At 35.4% G+C, this 21,005-nt stretch overlaps 2 protein-coding genes across 2 annotated transcripts; one reads left to right on the top strand and one right to left on the bottom strand.

Annotated features, from left to right (window-relative positions):
* Positions 1-567: 567 nt before the first annotated feature.
* LOC129275272 (muscarinic acetylcholine receptor M2-like) lies at positions 568-15,058 on the top strand. The gene is made up of 2 exons (XM_054912073.2): positions 568-1,672; positions 11,804-15,058. The coding sequence occupies exon 2, from the start codon at positions 11,951-11,953 to the stop codon at positions 13,256-13,258; it is 1,308 nt and encodes a 435-aa protein (XP_054768048.2). The 5' UTR covers positions 568-1,672; positions 11,804-11,950; the 3' UTR covers positions 13,259-15,058.
* LOC129274729 (uncharacterized) lies at positions 14,383-19,809 on the bottom strand. The gene is made up of 4 exons (XM_054911485.2): positions 19,520-19,809; positions 18,845-18,950; positions 17,279-17,460; positions 14,383-16,713 (listed from the first exon to the last, which is right to left on the bottom strand). Exons 2-4 carry the CDS (start codon positions 18,947-18,949, stop codon positions 16,053-16,055), a joined length of 948 nt encoding a protein of 315 aa, XP_054767460.2. The 5' UTR covers position 18,950; positions 19,520-19,809; the 3' UTR covers positions 14,383-16,052.
* Positions 19,810-21,005: the final 1,196 nt, after the last annotated feature.

The following is a 21,005-nucleotide window of genomic DNA, read 5'->3' as shown; positions in this document are numbered from 1 at the left end:
TTGAGTAATATTGATTATTTTTGTACCATGGGCAAGAATAAATGTTACCCTTTTATATTGGTCATTTCTTTTGAATGAAATATTTTGTTAAATAAGTGAATTTTTTACCTGAAAAGATGCATCAAACAGAATTTTCTTCCTCTGTTTTCACTTGCAAATTGTGCAACATTTTGTGTTTTAGGCACCAACATTATTTATATCATCAAAAAGCTCAAACTCTATACTTTCTTACAATGTCACTCTTGATATGTGGCATCTTTTAGATGGGTCAGCAGCCAGTTATTTCCATCAAGATGCAAGACGAGATTTCTGAAATTTCTGAGTAACATAAAATCCAGAGTTCTGATTGGCTGAATACTGTTTTCAAAACAAACAGGCGCGGGTAATTTGAAGAGATTACTACATGGTGAGTGTGACCTTGCAGAGGCCCAGTGTGGGGAACATTGGAATTTGCGTGGGTGTGTGGTCTGTATGACCAATCAGAGCGCAGTATTCTTGTTTTTGAGCTGCAAAATGTACTTGGCCTATAAAAAGCTGGCTGCTGACCCATCTAAAATACATCTTCTTATAAAAATTATATCATATTAAAGCTTAGATCTTCAGCTTTATCATGATTTAAAAATCATTTGTGCCCAAACAGAAATTAAGTGTGAAAACAACAACTTTTGTTGCATGAAAAAAAATATTTTGTTTCATGTTTTAGATCAAAAGTTTTTCCTATATTACAACATTCTTTTAAAAATCCAAACACATGACCTAAAAGAATGATTCTTCTTCTTTACAAAGATACCAAAAACATGAAACTTGGTCAATATTTAGAGCAGCAATGGCCGAATAAAAAGAGGTGTTTTGGTTCGCACCAAGCTCATTAACTATGCAAAAACCCTCTTGTCATGAATATCACTTGGATAAAAGAAGCTACTTTTTCAGGGCTTGCGGACTGACTGAATACCAAAGTGCATTTGATTATGAGATCGCGAGGAGTGTTACATTTTAGTTTGGTTTGCCGAATGACGGAAAAGTTCATGGTCGCCGGGAGCTGAGAGTGAAGGAGAATACTAGCTTTCTAAACCAGAAAGACCGTGTGGTATTACTTGAAGCCAGGACTCAAACAGATACTTGGATTTATAGCCGGTGAAGATTATTTTTAATGTGATGTGATAACTCCCATGGATTGACACCTCTCTCTCCTGCCGTCCTGCGTTCTTCCTCCGCTAAGGTCGGAGATCAACGGCACCTGAAAGGATGATTTGAAATCGACGCCACTCTAGTTATAAGCACTTTTATTTTTTATCTTGATGATGATGTTCATAATTATCGTGCAGTAAAGTAACATCATTAATTAAGCCTACGAATTTCTCACTACTGATGATGGGGCCAGTGAACCGTTGATTAGAAAAACAATTTGCTTAAATCGATTAACTTGATAACCAAGACCCAATTTTGGATCAAATCGGACTTTCTCTACCTGCATAAAAACATAAACCAGAGTGTATTAACTTGGTGAATTGGTTGTTCGAATGGTATACGCCTCTTAACACATTCTGGTGCGCAGATCTGATCGAACGGTCAACTTATTTCATTCCTTTTCCCCATTGAATTTCAAAATGTAGTGTGGCACAATCTTTCATCAATAATTGACTGACTCAATCTGACTTCATATTTCATAAACGTAAGTATACTAATGTAGGTCTATAAGGTATTATTTTAAAACTGTACAGTAATACTACATAAACATGGTTCAATAAAAATTAATAGGCCTAAATCATGTTATTGACCTGAGTTATATCTATAATATATATAGAATTTTATTTCATTTATAAAGGCAGTAATGTATTCTAACCGATTCTGACAATTATTTTCTTGATACACCGTTTCTGTACCTGTGTTTAAATCACTTATTCTTTTAATATGTTTAAACCATGTGCATTTTCGCAGTTTCTTCATATAGGCCTCCTATCCCTCTATCTTTGTGTTGGTTTGATTTCCTGTAATTTTAGTTTAGTTAATTTTTTTACTTATGATTGTTTTTTACAACCTTACTAAAATGTTGACTCTGTATTTATTTTGAAATAAGAAGTCATGGTACTGTCTGAATTACCAGGGACATTCTTCGTATATACACTGTTAAAAAAACACCTGATTTTACAACAATAAAAAAGATTTTGCAGAAAGCAATAACAGAATCATTCTGTAAATTCATAAAACATGAATTTTTCTGCAATTCAACAGAACAGGTCTGTTTAAAAAGGGTGTTTTATTTAAGGAAATTTGTAAGGTTCCATACACCAAATACCAATTTCCTGTAATTTTACATGGTATAATGTAAGATTACGCAATCTGGTAAGATTACAGGTGTTCTCGAGACTCTGCTGCAGGAACTTCTTTTATTTTAAGGATAAATTTTCTAACAGTGTACGGTGATACAGCATACCTAGTCCACTAGTCATTATTTCATAAGAGAATCATTAAGGGCGGAAACTCGAAATATAGGCCTACATATTATTTACAATACACCTATTATGTACATGTAGACACTAGCCTTTGTTCGTCATTTCGTAAGACAGGAAAACACAATCATAAATTATAAATTTTTCTTTTATTTGTATTCCAAATGACCTCTTCTGTGTTATTATGATAAACATTCACATTTTTTGTTCATATTATAAAGCAATTTAGTCGCCTCATATACATCGTTTGATTTTAAAAGTCAAAACAAAATGATGACCCTTTCATCCACGCAACAATACGATAATTGGACCCCAAGATTCGTGTATACAATCATCTATATCCAGTTTTAGATTTAGTCTACATGCCTGTAGAGTAATAGATCTTTGAAACAGATCATGCCTTTTCGCTGAAGAGCCAAGAACAAAATCGAAGTCTTTCCTATACATATGGATTTTCCGAACTTTTTCAATTAACTTCCCTAAAATGTTCAACTTTGCCGCAATGTACCCCGAGGGACCCGCCCCCCCCCCCCCCCATTTACAGAGTTAAGAGTGAAAACATTTCGTATACCGGAAGCATGGCCCTGGGACCGATTTTTTTTTACAGGGGTGCTGATGTAAATTTGACAAGCAAAAAAAAAAGTTTTCACGACAAAATGTATGTCCTTTTGGTTATAATTCATCCATTTGCCACACCTACGTTCCAGGGGGTGCTGCCTATGGAACATAACAGATGAAGCACCCCCTGGGAAAATTTTGGGGATGCTTCAGCATCCCCAGCACCCCCGGCCGCTCCCCAGGGACATGACAGGAAGAGTTTTATCTATATACTTGCAAAATTGGGATTATAGTTCGATACAAAAAAATGAACAGTCAGTCGCCTTGAAAAAAAAGTATCGTAAGGAGTGTTTTATTCCTGATGATATACCATTACATTGGCGAACAGATGGGGGGGCTTAGGGCCATGATCCCCAAAAAATGTTCACCACTAAGAAATAATGGAGAGAAAAAAGAAAAGGAAAGAGTTATTTTTTTATATTAATCTGAATCTGATAATATAACCCAGTTTATCACAAAATCAGATTTTTGTTCTCAAAAGGTCGACTTTTCGCTCGCAGCTTTTTCAGAAAGTTTGCTCTGTACTTCATATCTGACCCCTCAAAATGTTGTCTCATTACGCCACTGAATCAGTATGAATTCCGTGGTTCATAGTGTAGATCTGTGTGTTTGTCCTTCAACTTTCCAGTATACCTCATATGCCTATCCTTTGCAACTCTTTATATTTCTTGATGTTACACATATCAAAACTGTAATGATATGTGATAAAGATCTTTATGTTCAAGAAAGTCGGATGTAACTAATTCATTTGAACAAGACTGGGATTACATTTATGTATCCAAGGCAAATGATGTAAAAGAGAGCGAATTTGAATTTAAGATATAAATAATATAAGTCCTTGATTAACATTGAGTCGACTTAAACAAACAAATCAAATTGGCTTAAATAATAATAGTGTATAATTAACCTTTGATTTAGTTTTGTGCACGTGCATGGCAATCCTACATGCACATCTTTCTAATTTCTTAACATCATAATTCACAATAATATTCTCAAGCACCCATTAGATGCTACAAGTACCCTAATGGTTTTAGAAAGCATATCAGAATTTGTTGTGTTATTACGAAGAAATTAGTTACTGGTATCGTTTAGATTTATTGTGTTTTCTCCTTATATAATTGTCACCTATATCATATAGTCTGTGGCAAAAAGAAAAATCATGACAATGCATGCAATGTACTCTCGTATTTATAGTACGATACTTCAAATATTTAGTGCTATTACGTAGACACTATATAGTTTAGATTAAACTGGGTTTGTTGTTGGTTTATTTTCTCCTTATATAAATTCATATATGTTTCCACTAAGTCTGTGGCAACTGTTCGGTAAAATTTAACAAAGAAATATAAATGTTATGTCTTGCATACTTATATCAGGGACGAGAGAGGGAGAATTCAGTATAAAAGTATAACAAGTTCTTCAGTCGTCAGTCGAGGGGGGGGGGGTTGTTAGAAAATATATTTACTTTGGCAAATTTTGATTTGACCACCAGATAGAAAATAAAATGGATATCTCATTGGCAAAAAGACAAAGGTGTTGGCCCCAAAATAATAAGTAAAAGAAAGAAAATGTCATCACTAAGAGACTGACCATTTTTCGCAAAAAAATTAAAAAAAAGATTATTATGGATTCGGGGGGGGGGGGGGTCTTATTGTGGATCATCCAAGCCCCCTCCCCCCCCCCCCCGATTTACCACTGCGATAAATTCAAAGTTTGTGCGTCACTGCGGTTTTGTAAATGCTGCGATTGAGCGTTTGTGGCCATTTATCCCAAATGTCTTACATGACTGTAGCTCTTTCATCGAGTGAGTAAAATGGGGGAATCATTGTATTAAAAGAAATTAAGTAACCATCATGACCATACATTGTGATGTTAAACCGCTGTTATTGTAACATAATAGGACCCCATTTAATTCTTTGTTAATCTCTTGGCATGTGCATAGCATTTTGTCCGAAACATTACACGGTCACATTTTTCAAATAATACATTTCATCGCAATATTACATGAAATTAATTGAAAATCTTTAATTTATTTCCACTTCCCTATCATTACAATGTAAATTTGTTTGAGGAGTCATATTAACGGAGAAAAAACCCTCAAAACAAATCTTATCAAAACAGAATCATCAATTATGTTTGAGATTATATTTTTTATGAAGTTACATGTGTTACATTTGTTTTCATTTACATAAATCCCTGCCATCGTACTAGCTATACTATACCACGGGCGCGGTTTTGTATAGCGATAATGATATTAGTGTAAACAATACTGCATAATTAAATTGACAGTCCAATCAATATTATAATTTATTTCGTTCGAATGGTATTTTAATTCCACTCAACATCTGTTTGACAGACTGTTTTTATACAGTAGCATACAAAAAGACTCAAGGTCTTTTCAATACGGCATGATATTTTCTATTATTTGTCTCTCATATATTTTTTCATTGGACTGTAGTAATTGAGGTTTGTTTTCATTCGGCAATAGACCAGTTTAGTATAGGCCTTAATTCCGTATGAATAAATGTATTCTGTTCTTCAAACAGCAGTATCTGATGCTGTTGCTCAACCTCTGCTTAATGGGAGTTGATGAGGGTTTCTGGAAGACTCCTATGGCCTATGCATGTAGAAAAGATGCTCTCTTTTTGGGGGGGGAGGGGGGGTCCTTTTAATTTTACGTTAGAAATTATTCAGCCATTCTGTTTTATGGAAAAGTTTAAATTAGAACTTATAGAACAATGAATTTGATCCCATGTTTCATAGTTCAATAAAATGGGCTTCCAAAAATTGAGTTTGATTCGTTTGAATATAATCTTCTATCACATTGAATCGATTTACTACAATTTGTTTTAAAAAAATCTTAGAATTTCAGTTACACCACTGAAAGTCATGATATGCAAGTATATAGGTAGTTTTATTGATTGAAACATCCATTCTGTTAATGATGTAGGATTCAGTAGTCGTTTGTATGATCAATTTCCGCATACCAAATATTCCATTTGCTTTCTATTGTCACCATCTTCTTCTTTTATCTTGTCATCTTAAACCCTTCACCATCCTCTACAGCGGTACTTCACTATCTATTAAACTCTCGGTTACAATTACTTCAATTACTTTTAAAGGGGAAGTCCACCGTTTTGGATTAAAATAGAAAATGAGTCTTAAGGCCTAATGTATCATTTGGTTGAATGGAATAACAAGTTTATGGAATTTTTTTGTATAATATTGTACTATGACGTCACATGCAATTTTCTAAGGACCCTGATGACTGAATAACTATTTCATAGAAACGTGTATTTGAAGGTACTGTATCTGTCGAGGTATTCTGGTACATGCACATGTATAATTTCATTTCATTTATTTATACCACATTCTCATTAAAAACAAACAACATACAAATCAAAGAACAAAGAATAGACTATATACAAATAAAGATACAAAAATAGAAATACATTTAATAAGAGAATAAATGAGAATATGAGGGAGCCAGCATAGGCCATAAATGGCCTTTCTATATAAGGCTGGGCTCCCGAGACCATGATATAATCACAATAATCATAGAAGAGAGAGAGGGGGGGATGTACTGTAAACATATAATTATATTGGTGGATAATAAGGCATAAAATGAAATGCACATGTCATGTAAACTTATTTTTCAAAATTCTAAGAAAATGGGCACTTCATTGAGTTTGCATTACACTGTTGCAAAGTACAGTGTATATGTCGTCACAGGGTTTACATTTATTTAAAAAACCAGTCATCTGTTATTCTTTTGTGAATTTTCGCATTTTACTCCGATTCTACCATTGTACAACTTTTACCAAAACCAAGTACATTTACATGTAGGCGTCAGAATATGCTTCTCCTTTTGTGACACAGAAATGAATGGAGTGAAATGGTATCGCTTTTTAAAGGTCAACTCCACCCCAGAAAAAATGATCTAATAAATAGAGAATAATCAAACTTGTATAACGCTGAAAATTTCATAAAATTTGATGTAAAATAAGAAAATTATGGCATTTTAAAGTTTCGCTTATTTTTCACAAAACAGTGATATGCACAACTCAGTGACATGCAAATGAGGAAGTCGCTGATGTCCCTAACTTACTATTTATTTTTGTTTTTTTATTGTTTGAATTATTTCATTTTTTACAGATTTGACAATAAGGACCAACTTGAGTGAACCATGAAATGTTGAAACAATGCTAAATCTGCATGTTCAGGGAGGAATTAATCTTTGTTCCACTTGACAATGAGGAGAAAATTACAATATTTCATATTTCATATAATAACCTACAAAAGAAATAGTGAGTGGATGACGTCATCAGTTTCCTCATTTGCATACCGACCAGGATGTGTCTATAACTGTTTTGTAAAATGGCGAAACTTTGAAATGTCATAACTTTCTTTATTTTTATCAGATTTTGATGAAACTTTCAGTGTTATGCTTGTTGTATTTTTCTATTTTTATATAAATCAACATTTTGTTGGACTTGTCCATTAAGTAGAGTCAACTGAGTGTGGAGTAGAAGGAAAGAGGACAGGGGCGTCGATCCATTTTTCAGATTGGGGGGGCAAAATCATTAACGTTCCAAAGGCGCTCGATCGTACAAAACACCCACCCACACACACACACACACACACATATATATATATATATATATATATTATACACACACACACACACACACATATATATATATATATATATATATATATATGTATATATATATATATGACTCATGAGACACAGACACGTATCTCACTACACAGATAGTACGAGTGCCGAGAGTGAGCTCAAATTTCTTTATATTCTGAGCTGAAAACTTGATATTCTAAGCATTTTTGGTACCAATGATTAAGATTTGTATCTAAAAGAAGAATAGATGCGAGCGCGAAGCGCGAGCTGAAAATTTTGATATTTCGATCTGAAAAAAATGACAGTTTACTGGACGTTTTTGATAAAGAACAAGCTATATATCCAAGAAAAGATGATTGCAAATTGAAGCAGTTCTTTTGAGGCTTAGAACTGAAAACGGGACATTTACATTCACCAATTTAATCATGAAAAGTATGGGTTTTTGCTACAGAAATGATGCGAGCGCGAAGCGCGAGCTGAAATTTTTTATATTCCAATCTGAAAAGCGGACATTTTGAGCACGATTTTAAATAAAGAACGAGTTGTGTATCTCAATCTCGCTTGCTGAACATTACAATCTTGTTTTTTTTATGCATATCCGGAATTATTGGGGGGGCAAAATGATATGTTTGCCCCCCAATATTTTCATTGGTGGGGCGATCGCCCCCCTGCCCCCCAGGATCGACGCCTCTGAAAGAGGATGAGGGGGGGGGGGTAAGAATGAGCAGGGAAGACAGGGTGTGTGAGGGAGAATTATAAACGAGGATGTTCAGCGACCGATCGGATGGAGGTTCTCTTATTTATTTTTTTAATATAATAATGAATGGTCGAAATCAGCTATATGGGCGGCGTCAAGGGTATTTTGATCGAGTGGGGCGGGGCGGGCGGGCATGACGACAAAATGTTGATGTCATTTTGGTCTCAATTGATTCAATTACACGACCATATACCTCTCTTTTTGATATTTTTATTTCTCTCTTTCTTCTTATATTTCTTTTCTGTCTCCTTATTTTCCTCTTTTTTAGATCGTATGGTGCGGTCCCAAGTGTAAGATTTGCCCGTTAATGAGAGTGGGAAAAATTATCAAATCCCTCTAAATCGAGAGAATTTGCTTTTATGATATAATCTTCCTTTGCAATTTGGTACATATATATATATATCTAAATTCGTGCATTCTTTTATTCGTTTATAGCCCCGATCAGTGTCAAGATTATTTTGAGATGGTGCATGGCTTCCTGTATTTCTATCATGATTTTAAATGAATTAAAAAAAAAAATCGACATAATGTCTACATTCATTACAATGCAGTGATTTTTTTCTTAACCTTTTTGTGATATTTGAACAATATTAAGAGAATATTATGAAATGCGGAAATACATGTATAACCAGACAAACTCAAATCATCAATTATTTTCTAAATATTGAGAATGTTATATTGTCTAAGAAATTTGAGTTTGATAATTTCATAAGTATAAGTTTTATTTTGCGATTATGATTTTTATTAAAATTCTCCCACGATAAAAAAAAAAACATTTTGGGTAAAAGCCCCGGCCTCAATGTACAGTCTTTAGGGGAAATTGTGGGTCTATTATAGCATAATCCCAGGATCAACCCGTAGGGCCTATCACTGTCTAAAGTCGCTCTGGGTTGTTTGTTTTTAACAAATAATGATTCCGTGTGCAGAAGATGAATCATTTATTGTATCTATTCAAACATGAGAAAGGGATGTTCATGATAAAAATTCAAGGCTACCCTAAAAAAAAATCGAGGCAAGAACCACCTTCAATGGAATTAGGAGGACTTTGTCCTATATAGTGCGTATCAAAAAAAAGTTTACACTTAGAATAAAATCATGTAAAATTATACATTTATAATATCCTGAAGATTTGTCCACATTTTAACATTGGTACAGATCCATTTAAGCAAATGACGATATAACTGTCGAAAAATATTTCCGCTTGAGTGAGCACCACTTACTTTTGAAAAGTTAGTGAAAAATGATTTGCGCAGAACTTTGAAATAGTTATGCGAATAAAAATAGACTTTAATCATGAAGAACACGTGGAATTAGCTAGCAAAATTGATTTGAAGATATCTTTTACCTTTTTAAAGTTGTTTCCTTGCCCAAAACACTTCGAAGAGTGCATTGCGCCCTACCCCACTCCCCCACACACCGAGGCAATCGTGACGATATTTGCTTTACTCTGAGCTGTGATGTATATGAAATGGCTTAGGCTTGATTTTCATTTTGTTAATCATTGTCAAGCTTGGAAAAAGTGTGGAGAAACGAGTATTAAATGAAAAATGAAATGTAAATCCACTTTAAATGATAAAAACTTAGTGAAAAAATGCTGGAGATGTCCTCAGATCCAGCTGACACAAAAAGGGTAAAGGTTTTGCTTACTAAGTGTTGAAATTTCAATTTAGGTGGCAAAAATTGATACAAAATGCTTGAATGTATCCGTTTTATTTCAATTGACTAAAAGTGTAAGGGAAATGTATGAGAAATGTTCGCAGGGTAAGTTTGATTGCGCCCTTTCTCCTTGACACAGCGTGAAAACGAGCATTTCTGCGCAAACAGATTTCTGCGAGCTTTATAAAAATGGACAGTGCTCACTCAAGTGTAACATTCTGTCAAAACTTTCATTGGATAGATGAGGCCCAAACCGAAGATTTTATGTGAAAAATTACGAACATGTTTTATATTTTTTAATTCCCAGGGTTTTTTCAAAGTGTAAACTTTTTTTTGATACGCACTGTATATTTATTTACCGATGGTCTGTTTACTCTGTTATAACATTCCTCATAATTCAGATTTTTTTTTCTGTCTGTGATAAACACGCAATCGCGTCAGGATCATTCAATGTTTAGAATATCGTTATTAATGACATCTTGCTGTGCAGAAGAAGTGAAATATACAGCAGAATAACAATGTTGACATGACAGAGTCGAACATATTCATATAACTTTTTGTAGAAGTGATTCCTGAAGGAAGAAATGTTTTTTTCAGTTTGTCAGAATTGTTTGCACTTTTACGCTCTGAAACAGAATTAAAATCCAAGTCTACATGTAAAGCCCCCATCACACTTATTCCGAATCAAGCAGAATTGGCCTGAATGAAAGGACTATTGTTTGACCACCAGTTGGTCATTTAAATCTACTTCGAACACCATTCGAAAATACCCCTCGAATGTTTTGAACATGACCAAAACCTTCGGGACAGCCAAAAGAAATGACAAAAATATTTCGAATGCACTCAGAATGCAGTCAGAATATTTAGAATGCGCCTAGAATGTCCAAGAATGTAGCACGAATTATCAATCTGACTCCATTGCAGTTCATTTTGACTAGTGTATGATGATTCACCTGGTCAATTTACTGAATTTCAACTCCAGTTTGGTGAATTCATAAGTTCCTCCCAATTTTTTTTAGATTTTTAAAATATTTTTTTCGTCCAACTTCTGCTTGATTCCTGCTGATTCCGAATAAGTGTGATGGGGGCTTAAAGCTTACTCTGTCATGAAGTATACATGTAACTGACTTTAAAAACATTTGGACGAAGAAACATCTCCAAAACGATTCTCTCTTTCCATTATTCACGATTATTGATGGATAGCGTGTAGAATTGAATATTATTTCAGTATTATAGGCCTATGGTAGCATGCATTGATAGTGATACGGTATGCACATACACGTAATTAATTGTCTTGTTATGCATTTTATTTGTCGATACTCCATAACCACTACTTATTAATCACTTGGAATGTAATCATCATGTGTAGATTAATAATAGGGCCAAAGTAATTTAAACACATGTCATTTAGAATCAATATAATAGTAGCGTTTAGACATATACCCTGCAAAAGTTACAACCGACCTTACAATTAATATGCTTACTATCAGTTGTAAGATTGCTTTTGTAAATGTATTTCATTCGACCATATCTACATGGTTCGCATCCTACATGTATATTATTGGCTGCATAAACCTTATATCAATTCTTGTTTTGTTTTTGTTTCTTTTCATAACATAAAAGTTGTCTTAAGGGATCTGTTATGTAATATTCATTTGTTTCGTTTTTATCTTTCAATCGCAGATATCGACAGTGATGGGAAATTAACCTTTTGAGGCGACAGGTCAAATTTTGCAAAGGTATTGGCTCCGCTTCAAAATGTTCCAAGCCCGCCTTTAAATTGAGGAACGTGTCTTTGTTGGGCAAACGTAGAGGGCGCTGGTTTACATCATGGTTTCGACGACGTCAACTTCTAATGCCGTGACGGCAATGCTGGTTAATGTGACACCCTCAAGCGAAGAAGGGGGTTACATCTTCACTGACTACAACCAAAGAATCGGGGTAGCAAGCTTAACAATTCTTATCAGTATATTCGGGCTTGTCGGAAACTCTCTTGTTTTATTCGCTGTATCACTCTCACGAAAGCTCCAGACCAAGGTCAATGTATTCGTGGTGAATTTGTGTGTTGCCGACAGTATCATATGTTGCGTCTTGCCTTTTAACGTCGTGGCGATGTTGTCAAGAGAAGGATGGCCGCTATCTCCTCATTTATGTTCCGCTTCGGCTGGATTCTTATGGATCGCTCTTGGTGCAGGAACCGTCACCCTCGCATTAATTGCGTTTAATAGATACTATGTCATCAAGAAATATGACTTTGATACGGCCTATACGTCGAAGAAAATAGCATTCATGGTTGTTTTCTCATGGATGTATCCCACCGTCTTGACCTTGATTGCCACAAACGTCGGGTTGGGAAGACTGGGTTACTCAGAAAAGTACAAAGCATGTCTGCAGGATTCGACGCATCCATTATCAGAGTACTTGAGCCTCTTAGCAGGAATCACCGTCTTTGTACCAAGTCTTGTGGTCATCATCTTCTGCTACGTGATGATATTCGTTCACGTCCGTAAGCACCATCGTCACTTGATACGTATCTTTATCATCGGTGATGGCAATCGGAACGAGAGCTTCCACCATTCTGATGTGGAAAATCCAGTGACGCCGCGAACTCCGGCCCAGCATACCCACGTACAGTTCCAGTTTCCCCCGGATTCGCCAAGGGCCACTGATGATCCCTCAGATGTTAGGGAGAATCTATCATCTTCAAGCCCTTCTCCTGATACCGATGGCTTGTCTAATCCCATAACACCTATCCCGACGTCACCATCTAGCCCGATAGCGAATGGTACCGTCGTTGAACCTGAGGATGGAGGTAGGAATCGCACCAAGTCTGTGTCAGAAGAACTATCCCTCTCTGTTAGTCGACGCCAAGCGGACATCACACGCAACGTCTTCTACGTGGTATGTGCCTTTCTGATCTGCCTGACACCTTACGGAATCGCCATTCTGCTGCCGAACAGTGAACCTGGCATCCCGTGGGTGATGCTTCTACTGCAGTTCAATACGTGTGTCAATCCGGTGATATACGCCCTCAAGCACCCGACCTTTCGGGACGTCATCCCTCGTATTCTAAGGTGTGACTTTAACAGTATCCCAGCCAAGTCAGCATGGTTGAAGAAACTGCTCGGTCTCAATTAAAGTGGTTGGTTTTTTTTGTATCAAAGGACGTTAGAAACTCATGATTTTACTCAGGTTAAATCCCAGACTTTACAAAAAGTTTTATCCCACATTCCTGATGATGTAACAGATAATTTATTGAAGTCCATTTTGAATAATGTATAGTCATATTATACGTATTTATTAATTTCATAACAATTTTTGCATGTTTTTGCATTTTTCACTACATGATCAATATAATTTCAACCCGGTGTATGACTTTGCAGCTGGCATTTCATTTATGTTTGATCTTTAGTCATCCGAAGATTATCCATTTGTAAGTGAATACTGAGAGTTTATGTGTTTTTTTAATATACGTTTTAAGAAAAGGATAAATGGGGAGAGAAAAAAAATATGTAACGATAAATACCTAGTATCCTATTGTAATCTAAAACACAAGAATCGAACTCTCAAAATTTGCGATACACCCTCTTCCTCAATATAGGAATTGGCCCCCGCCCTTGTTTGCAGACCAAGCCATGATGTCGAAAATGATGGCAAAATCCTACGTCACCCATTTCAGAAATCTTCCCAAGGATACTCTAGAGGACGGGGAGGGGATAAACGCGTTAAAATGATATATATATATATTTTTTTTTTTGGGGGGGGGGGTATATTGTAATGGAATTTAATTTTGAATGATACTGTACAAAGTAAAATATTAAAGGCATTCGTATATCTAACGTAACGCCTTGCATAAAACTATTCTTGCCGTCATGAAATTTATTGTGAAAATTAATCTTCCAAGACATTGACTGTATATTAATTGTATTCGACTAACAGTATGTAAATTATTAACAGTATTTTACGAATTCTTTTGTAGTGCATCAGTTAATGTTTAGCAGTTATATACCAAGACAGCTATGGTATGTATTCATTCTGTAATGTTAAGTTGTATTGTGTCATCTACATGTATATCTTTCTTTTGTAATTACAGTATACATTCAGAGAAGTATTGTTTATCCTTTTTCTTTGACGCTCGGTAGTCTGTAGGCTTTCTTCTTTTAAAATATATATTTACCATGCCTATCTACACTACAATGCGTTCCGGATTATCATATCAATAATGGCCGGATTCCATAAAACATTATTTTCCCTTTCAAGTGATAGGTCTGCAACCATTTGTAAAGACATACTTTGTTATAATGATCTGGCAAAAATAGTGAAAATAAAGATACAAAGAGACGTTTGTTCATAGCGTCAATATCAGATTTTCTTTCAGTTTAATGGACTAGACTGGTTCTTTGTCAAAGATTAATTAGGTATAAATATTTGTGGTTTGCTCTTGCACAGAGAGATACAGAGCATTAGACCAAATATGTTAAGAAATAGGTTTCTGGGACCAGTTGCACACGGCTCTCGTTTACCTAAAAATCAAATGTAAGCCCTCAATGGGCCGTTCTGATTGGTTGAACATTCCTTTCGTCGATTCATGTAACTGGCCCTATATAGATTTTTACATAACATACGCCTAGTGTGAATTTAACACAGATTGCTATGCACTTGACGTCGTAAAAATATACTGATACACATTGCCGCGAAGAGCAAAATAAATTACATTTTATAATTTGGGCAGACATAAATGAAGTTGGTTTGAAATCACTACGATGAAATCATTATTTATTAAGGGAGTTGAGAATCATTTAAAACATGCATGGGTTTCTCATTTTCATCGGAAGTACATGTACTTTTTAATCATGATTATGTTTTATGTGTATTCTCAAAATAAATCAATTTGCCAGGTTAAAAGGCGAAAATAAACACAATGCCAATATACAGGTATCGGTTACTTTCGTTTTTCTATTTATTTTGATATGTTTTTCTTTTACGTGCGTGTGTGAGTGTTTGTGCACAATGAAAACAATCTACTAAAATTTCAATAGATACTCATTGAAAGGCGCTTAATTAATTTCTCTTGATTTTTTTTTTAATGTAAAAATATGATAATTATCTTGTCATCTGAACAGAAGAATGTTCATTTTGATATAAATAATCTTCTACTTTTTATAGAAATTATATTAAATGCCCTTCTGATATCTATTGAAATATGATGAATATTGAAAAATATATATTTGCTAACATATTGGTACATACAGTCATTGATATCAAAAAAGAAACAATGAAAAGGAAAATTATACATAAATCATTCAATCGATTTTTAATTCGTTCTCATTTCTTCGTCTGTTTCTTTTAACGGTAGCTAATATTAAAATTGTGGTTACAATTTTTACAGATTAAAATCAAATTTACATAGGTCTCTTTACATGAGATGCTAAAGTCAAGAGTATTTGAAGGAGTATACATACACCCTATAAATAATAATACAAATTTATAATGAACTCAAATACGACTGACATATATATTCTATGTTCTATATACATGTACGCTGTCCTATGAATGGCAACGCAAATTATTTCAAGAAAATTGCTTATGCGAAATAATAAAATTCACAACGATGAAAACGTATTCTCATGATGATTATTGGCATAATTATGATGTCAATTTTATCACAAAATGTTTATCTAATTGAATAAAGAATATTTTATGATCGACAAAGTCACAATGAGACCCAATTGTTTCAGAAGACTTGGGGTACAATCTCGTCAATATTTGTACCCCTTTTCTAATCTTTATATTCAATGGCAACCTTAATATACCATCTTGTTGACCTGGAATGAGTAGATTGCATGAAAAACTCTACTACGTGATTAAAAATGTCATAGTCTGATCTTATATCATTGCTCTAACAAGTTACACCCTTATTGTCTCGATTGGTCTAAATAGTAATCCTAGTTGCTGCCATCTCATTGTAGTATTCAATCGCCCCATCTACAGACTTTATAATATCCGGAGTCATCTGATCACGTGGTACAAGAGGTTTCGAAGGCCCGAACTCGGATGAGGTAACGGCCTCCTTGTGGATGTTCCCAAAGCTGACCTTGTCCATCTCCATCTTGAACACCCAATGCCAATCTAAAGCGCCCTCTGGCGACGGGTCCCAACGAAGGTACTTTTCGTCCCACGGCATGCCAGCAGCCTCGAAGAACTTCGGAAGCATTTTTCCAGGGTTGGCCAGCATCTCGTCGACGTCCATGACAACGGGCTGCTCCTCGTAGTTCTCCTTGATGTGTCGCCAGAGGTTGTACTGGCAGTCGTACGGAAAACCTGGTGTGGCGTTTGGAAGATCTCTGGTGAAGTCGAAGTACTTGATCATATCTTCTGCAGCGGCTTCTGGTATCAAGTTGCTCTTTAGACCCCAATCGATGATCATCTTCCTGAAGGAGGGGAACATCCGCTCCGGGTGGCGAATGAGGAATGTATGCCGGTAACCAACTGGGAAGTAGTCATATCGTCCTTGGGCAGCAATAGCAATATCCTTTACGAAGACGTTCTTGTCGGCCGGCGCAGAGTTGAGGCGTTCTTGAATCTTCCTTAGTCTATAAAATTACAGGGATTAATAGGACAAGAGGGAATGATTAGCATGTTTAGAAAAGGTGAATTCAATTGTAACTATATGGAAACCTTGATTTTGATTGACCATACTGAGCCCCATAGTTAAAAAAAATGGCACAAAGTAGCCGTAACTCCATATGAAACACCCTTGATCTTAACGACAACCTTAACTGCCATCCCCCAGTTTATTTCTTCCAAAGCATTATAATTTGGGAAAAATGTCTAGAAATCTTCAAAGAATATTATGATATATGTTTCCTTTCCACATGCAAATGCTTTTCTTATTTGACCTTTATGATACGGGCCTATAGATCTTAACGACAACCTTTATCACCCCCTCCAAAAAAAAAAAGAAGAAGAAAGAAGCCGTACATTCCCTGTACAATTTTTAAAAATCTTGAAAGCTTTAAAGGAATATCACGGTTTTATGTCTCTTTTTTTTTTAACAAGAACGATGTTTTTACCCCCCCCCCCCAGACTCAGAAATATCCCATAAACATGACGACTCTGACCACAAGGTCAGCTTGACTAAAGAATTCATTAACTTACAGGAGCATAGAACGGTTTATACCCTCCTTCTTCATGAATGGTTCCAGCGGAGTGTCTTTGACTGTCGCCTCTAATTTCTCCAAAAAATCATCAATTTCCCCTTCGTTTTGTGGCAAAGGTATACCCATGGGGGCGCAGGATGTCTCGAGTGTATAAAGTCCACAGAATGGTTCTAACCAAGACTGGCAAAAGAGCAATATGAGAACATAAAAGAAAATAATAGGGGATATTATGTTGATTTTCCTCTATAAAGTTTGATTCATTCTTTGATGAGGGTGAATGCGGAAGTTTTTGGATACAAGGAGTGGAGCCATCATTTAGCCAGACTCTATGATCAATGTCGATGATGACAAAGATATGCATCAATCAATAATTTTAATTCAAATCCAGCTTTATATCATTCTCCTAATTATTTTCCTGCCGATTGAATGCTATAGAGCCTATATGCCAGTACATATAATTTACACATCATTTCATCTGAACCATATGGGGCTTGACGGGTTACATTCGGCAATTCATGGACCTGGGCAATGAGTGGTTTGCTGATTTGGAGTTCGTGCGGAAGTCTGACAACACAAACGCTTCTTTTACAAAACCTTCGTAATGTTTTTTTATTTACAATTAAGTTTCACAGAACCTCATTGAGTATCTTTTTGGTTTACGTTCTTGTACTAGATAAAATTGTGACAAAATCAACAATTTCATTATTTAGAAATGTCAGTTCTATTCTACAGTATATTGAATCGTATAAAAAAAACTCAGCATCGTAAAAAACTTATATTCATAAACTTATCTAAAAATCAATCCTTTATTGAGAAAATATAATATAAATTCGACTTTACTTCCTCCTTTCGTTCCCTTGCATTTTTTTCCAGTTATATTGAACATGCTGAACCTTAATCACTTCAGAAATCTATCTCAATAAACCACTGATCATTATAGGATAGAAGAAACAGTTATACACATTTCGTGTTAATAACATACAGTGCGTCCCAGAAATAAAGGAAACCGGGATTGACATGTCTTTTTTTTCTTCAAAGGCAAATGAATTATGATATTTAATTTACATAATCATATGATTTAATTATTCATCTTCATTTTGATACCTAATACGTGACGAACACTTCACGCATTAATGAGCAACATTAGTTTGAAATTTCAATGTCAAAACCAGGTTGCGCAGAAATATTGGACAGGATTGGTTCCTGATACGCCAACCGTGCTAATTCGACTATTGGCTCATTAGCATTTCTTTTGTATTCTTTGTTAAGATTCTCTCTCTTCTCTGATCCCTGAAATGAGAAAGGGTTCAGACTCATGACGTGAGTTACTGCGCTAATCGTTTCGATGTTTGTAGTCTGCCATTTGCTAAGCTGTTGGTTTCAAATTAGAGATGAAATTCCACTCTTGCCCTGAGTATCAAATTTATAGTAAAAACACATTTGATAATTGTAAAATCTATCTCTGAAACGGGTTTCCCGTGGAACGCACAGTATAGGGCCTTGGTAGTTTATATAATTGGAACTTGGAACAATTTTTGGGAACTGATCAACTTTTTTTTTTTACCTCAGTGTTGTCAATAAAGCTGAAACATTTTGATATCGCCGTTGACACAGCTCGAGGGACGCACCAGAGAATGACCCGGAAGGGCTTCTTTTTGTCCTTTGACATTCTAAAGACGTGAAAGGTGAAAATATGACAATAATTGTGTTATCATTGCGTGTTGCTGTTTCATCGCAGAGAAAGAGAAATTCTGACATTGCCTGTTGCCTGTCGCTTGTAAATCTATAAAGTGCACGGATAGTCGGATATGTTCTTTTCCGGGGTTCTTTTACTTTAATCCATTCACTTCTTCTTTTTTGGAAGCAGTCTAAACATCTTACCATCTTATCAACTTCTTACACATTTATGTGTGTTATGTTGAAATTCGTAAACATTAGAAATGCAGTTTAACCCAAGAGGAAAAAGAGAAAGAGGGAGAGGGGAAAAAAAGAGAAAGAGGGAGAGAATAGGAGTGTATTACACGACATGGGCTATTCCCTCAGTATTTGATGTATACCATGTATACCCTAATAAGCCATTGCCACTCCAGATTTAGCATACGCATTCTGATCACATTTATTGTCATGATGCATGTAAATACAATTATGGTCACGCATATATCATAATCATCACGATTAATTTCTATCACGAAGTGAATGTCCTACTAAACTTTGAATACTAATAAAATGAAAAACATACCTGTCTATTTTGCGGCTATTTTGTGTTGTAAAAATAGCGGTGTGGGTGTGTATGGAGCGTATGTTCCAACTGTTTTATGTCAACACTCAAAGCGGAGAGAGAGAGAAATGGAGAATGTGATTATATTCTCTGCCGCCATTTATCATAAATAATAATGTCCATTGAATACGTGCTGCAGCAGAGGTTCAAGTCCATATTTCTATTCATTGTCATCACTTGACAGTGTTGCTGCTTTACCCAAGTGATGGCGCTCTTTCCATAATTGCCACAGTCGAAACAGTGGACAAAAACTGCATAAAAAAAAAACAAAGAAATCGGAGTTTTATAATATCTGACACAGGTCTGTTGGTTCATATTGGTTTATTTGTGGATCATGAAGCACTACTTTCATTTGAACGTTTTGTTTATGCGTCAGAAAATCTTAAGATTTATTCAGACTTTTCAGACTGCGACTCAGAAAGTAAGTTGACCCACTATAGTAGAAAAAAAAAATTATATAGTGACAGGAGAGCTGTGGGTTTAGCAATGAATGATAAACATGTACAGCACGTAAATATTCACTATATAGCAGAATAATTAGACTTAATTAATTTTCGAAACACACATGTGAACTTGATTATTGTGGGCTCATTGCCTCACTCATCATTTTTACAAATGACTGAATTATGTTTGATTATATAGTGAATGAAAAAAAGATGCATAAAAACTTTGATAAAATTAAAAGTTCAGGGAAAGCGCGGAAGGATTTTGAATGGAGGGGGGGGGGGCTGACCATGCAAACTTAAAAGCAAAATCAGATGGGTTTATGTTTGAAGCCCCCCCCCCCCCCCGGTTCCGCGGCTCCTCAATTTATATATATTTATTTGAATGTCCATTTTTAGTTTTCAGTTTTATACGAACAAACTCAAAGTATGGAACACATTTATTACGAAATGTTTTTCAATGGAATAGGAAATATAGGTCTGTCGCAAATTTTGCATGTTTTTTCTTTATATTTTGACAGAAAATCATGAATTTGAAAATGTACTCTGGAATTGTTTCACCAAGTCTGGTCGGTGATTTGATTCACTGACTATAATGCCCAAACCGTACGATGGCGCTGTTCAAAATAGTAAGAAGTTAATTGTGGAGGTGCCGTGGCCGAGTGGTCTAAGGCGCGTGGCTATACATGGAAAGTCCGGGGTTCGATCCCCGACTGCAGCACCTATGCCCGTGAGCAAGGCATTTAATCTAAATTGCTCTTTTATCTTGCTTTCAAATAAATGGAAATGCTATGTGCATTATTGGTAACTAGGTGTGCACTTGTTTAAAAAAACAAAAACCTTTTCAATCTCGTATAAGACATCGAGAGTAAATCACTGTCATTAAATTTTATGCAGGGATGTGGCAGTTATGTTAGATTTTTATTAAGATATGTAATTAGGTGAAAATGAAAAACAAAATACTTAAAAGTAAGAAAGTAAGTAAGTACGTAAATAAGCAAGCA

Source organism: Lytechinus pictus, chromosome 13 (assembly GCF_037042905.1).
Source record: "Lytechinus pictus isolate F3 Inbred chromosome 13, Lp3.0, whole genome shotgun sequence".
Classification (NCBI taxonomy): Eukaryota; Metazoa; Echinodermata; class Echinoidea; order Temnopleuroida; family Toxopneustidae; genus Lytechinus; species Lytechinus pictus.
The sequence above is the reverse complement of the archived record's forward strand: the minus strand, read 5'-3'. Positions and strand labels throughout refer to the sequence as shown.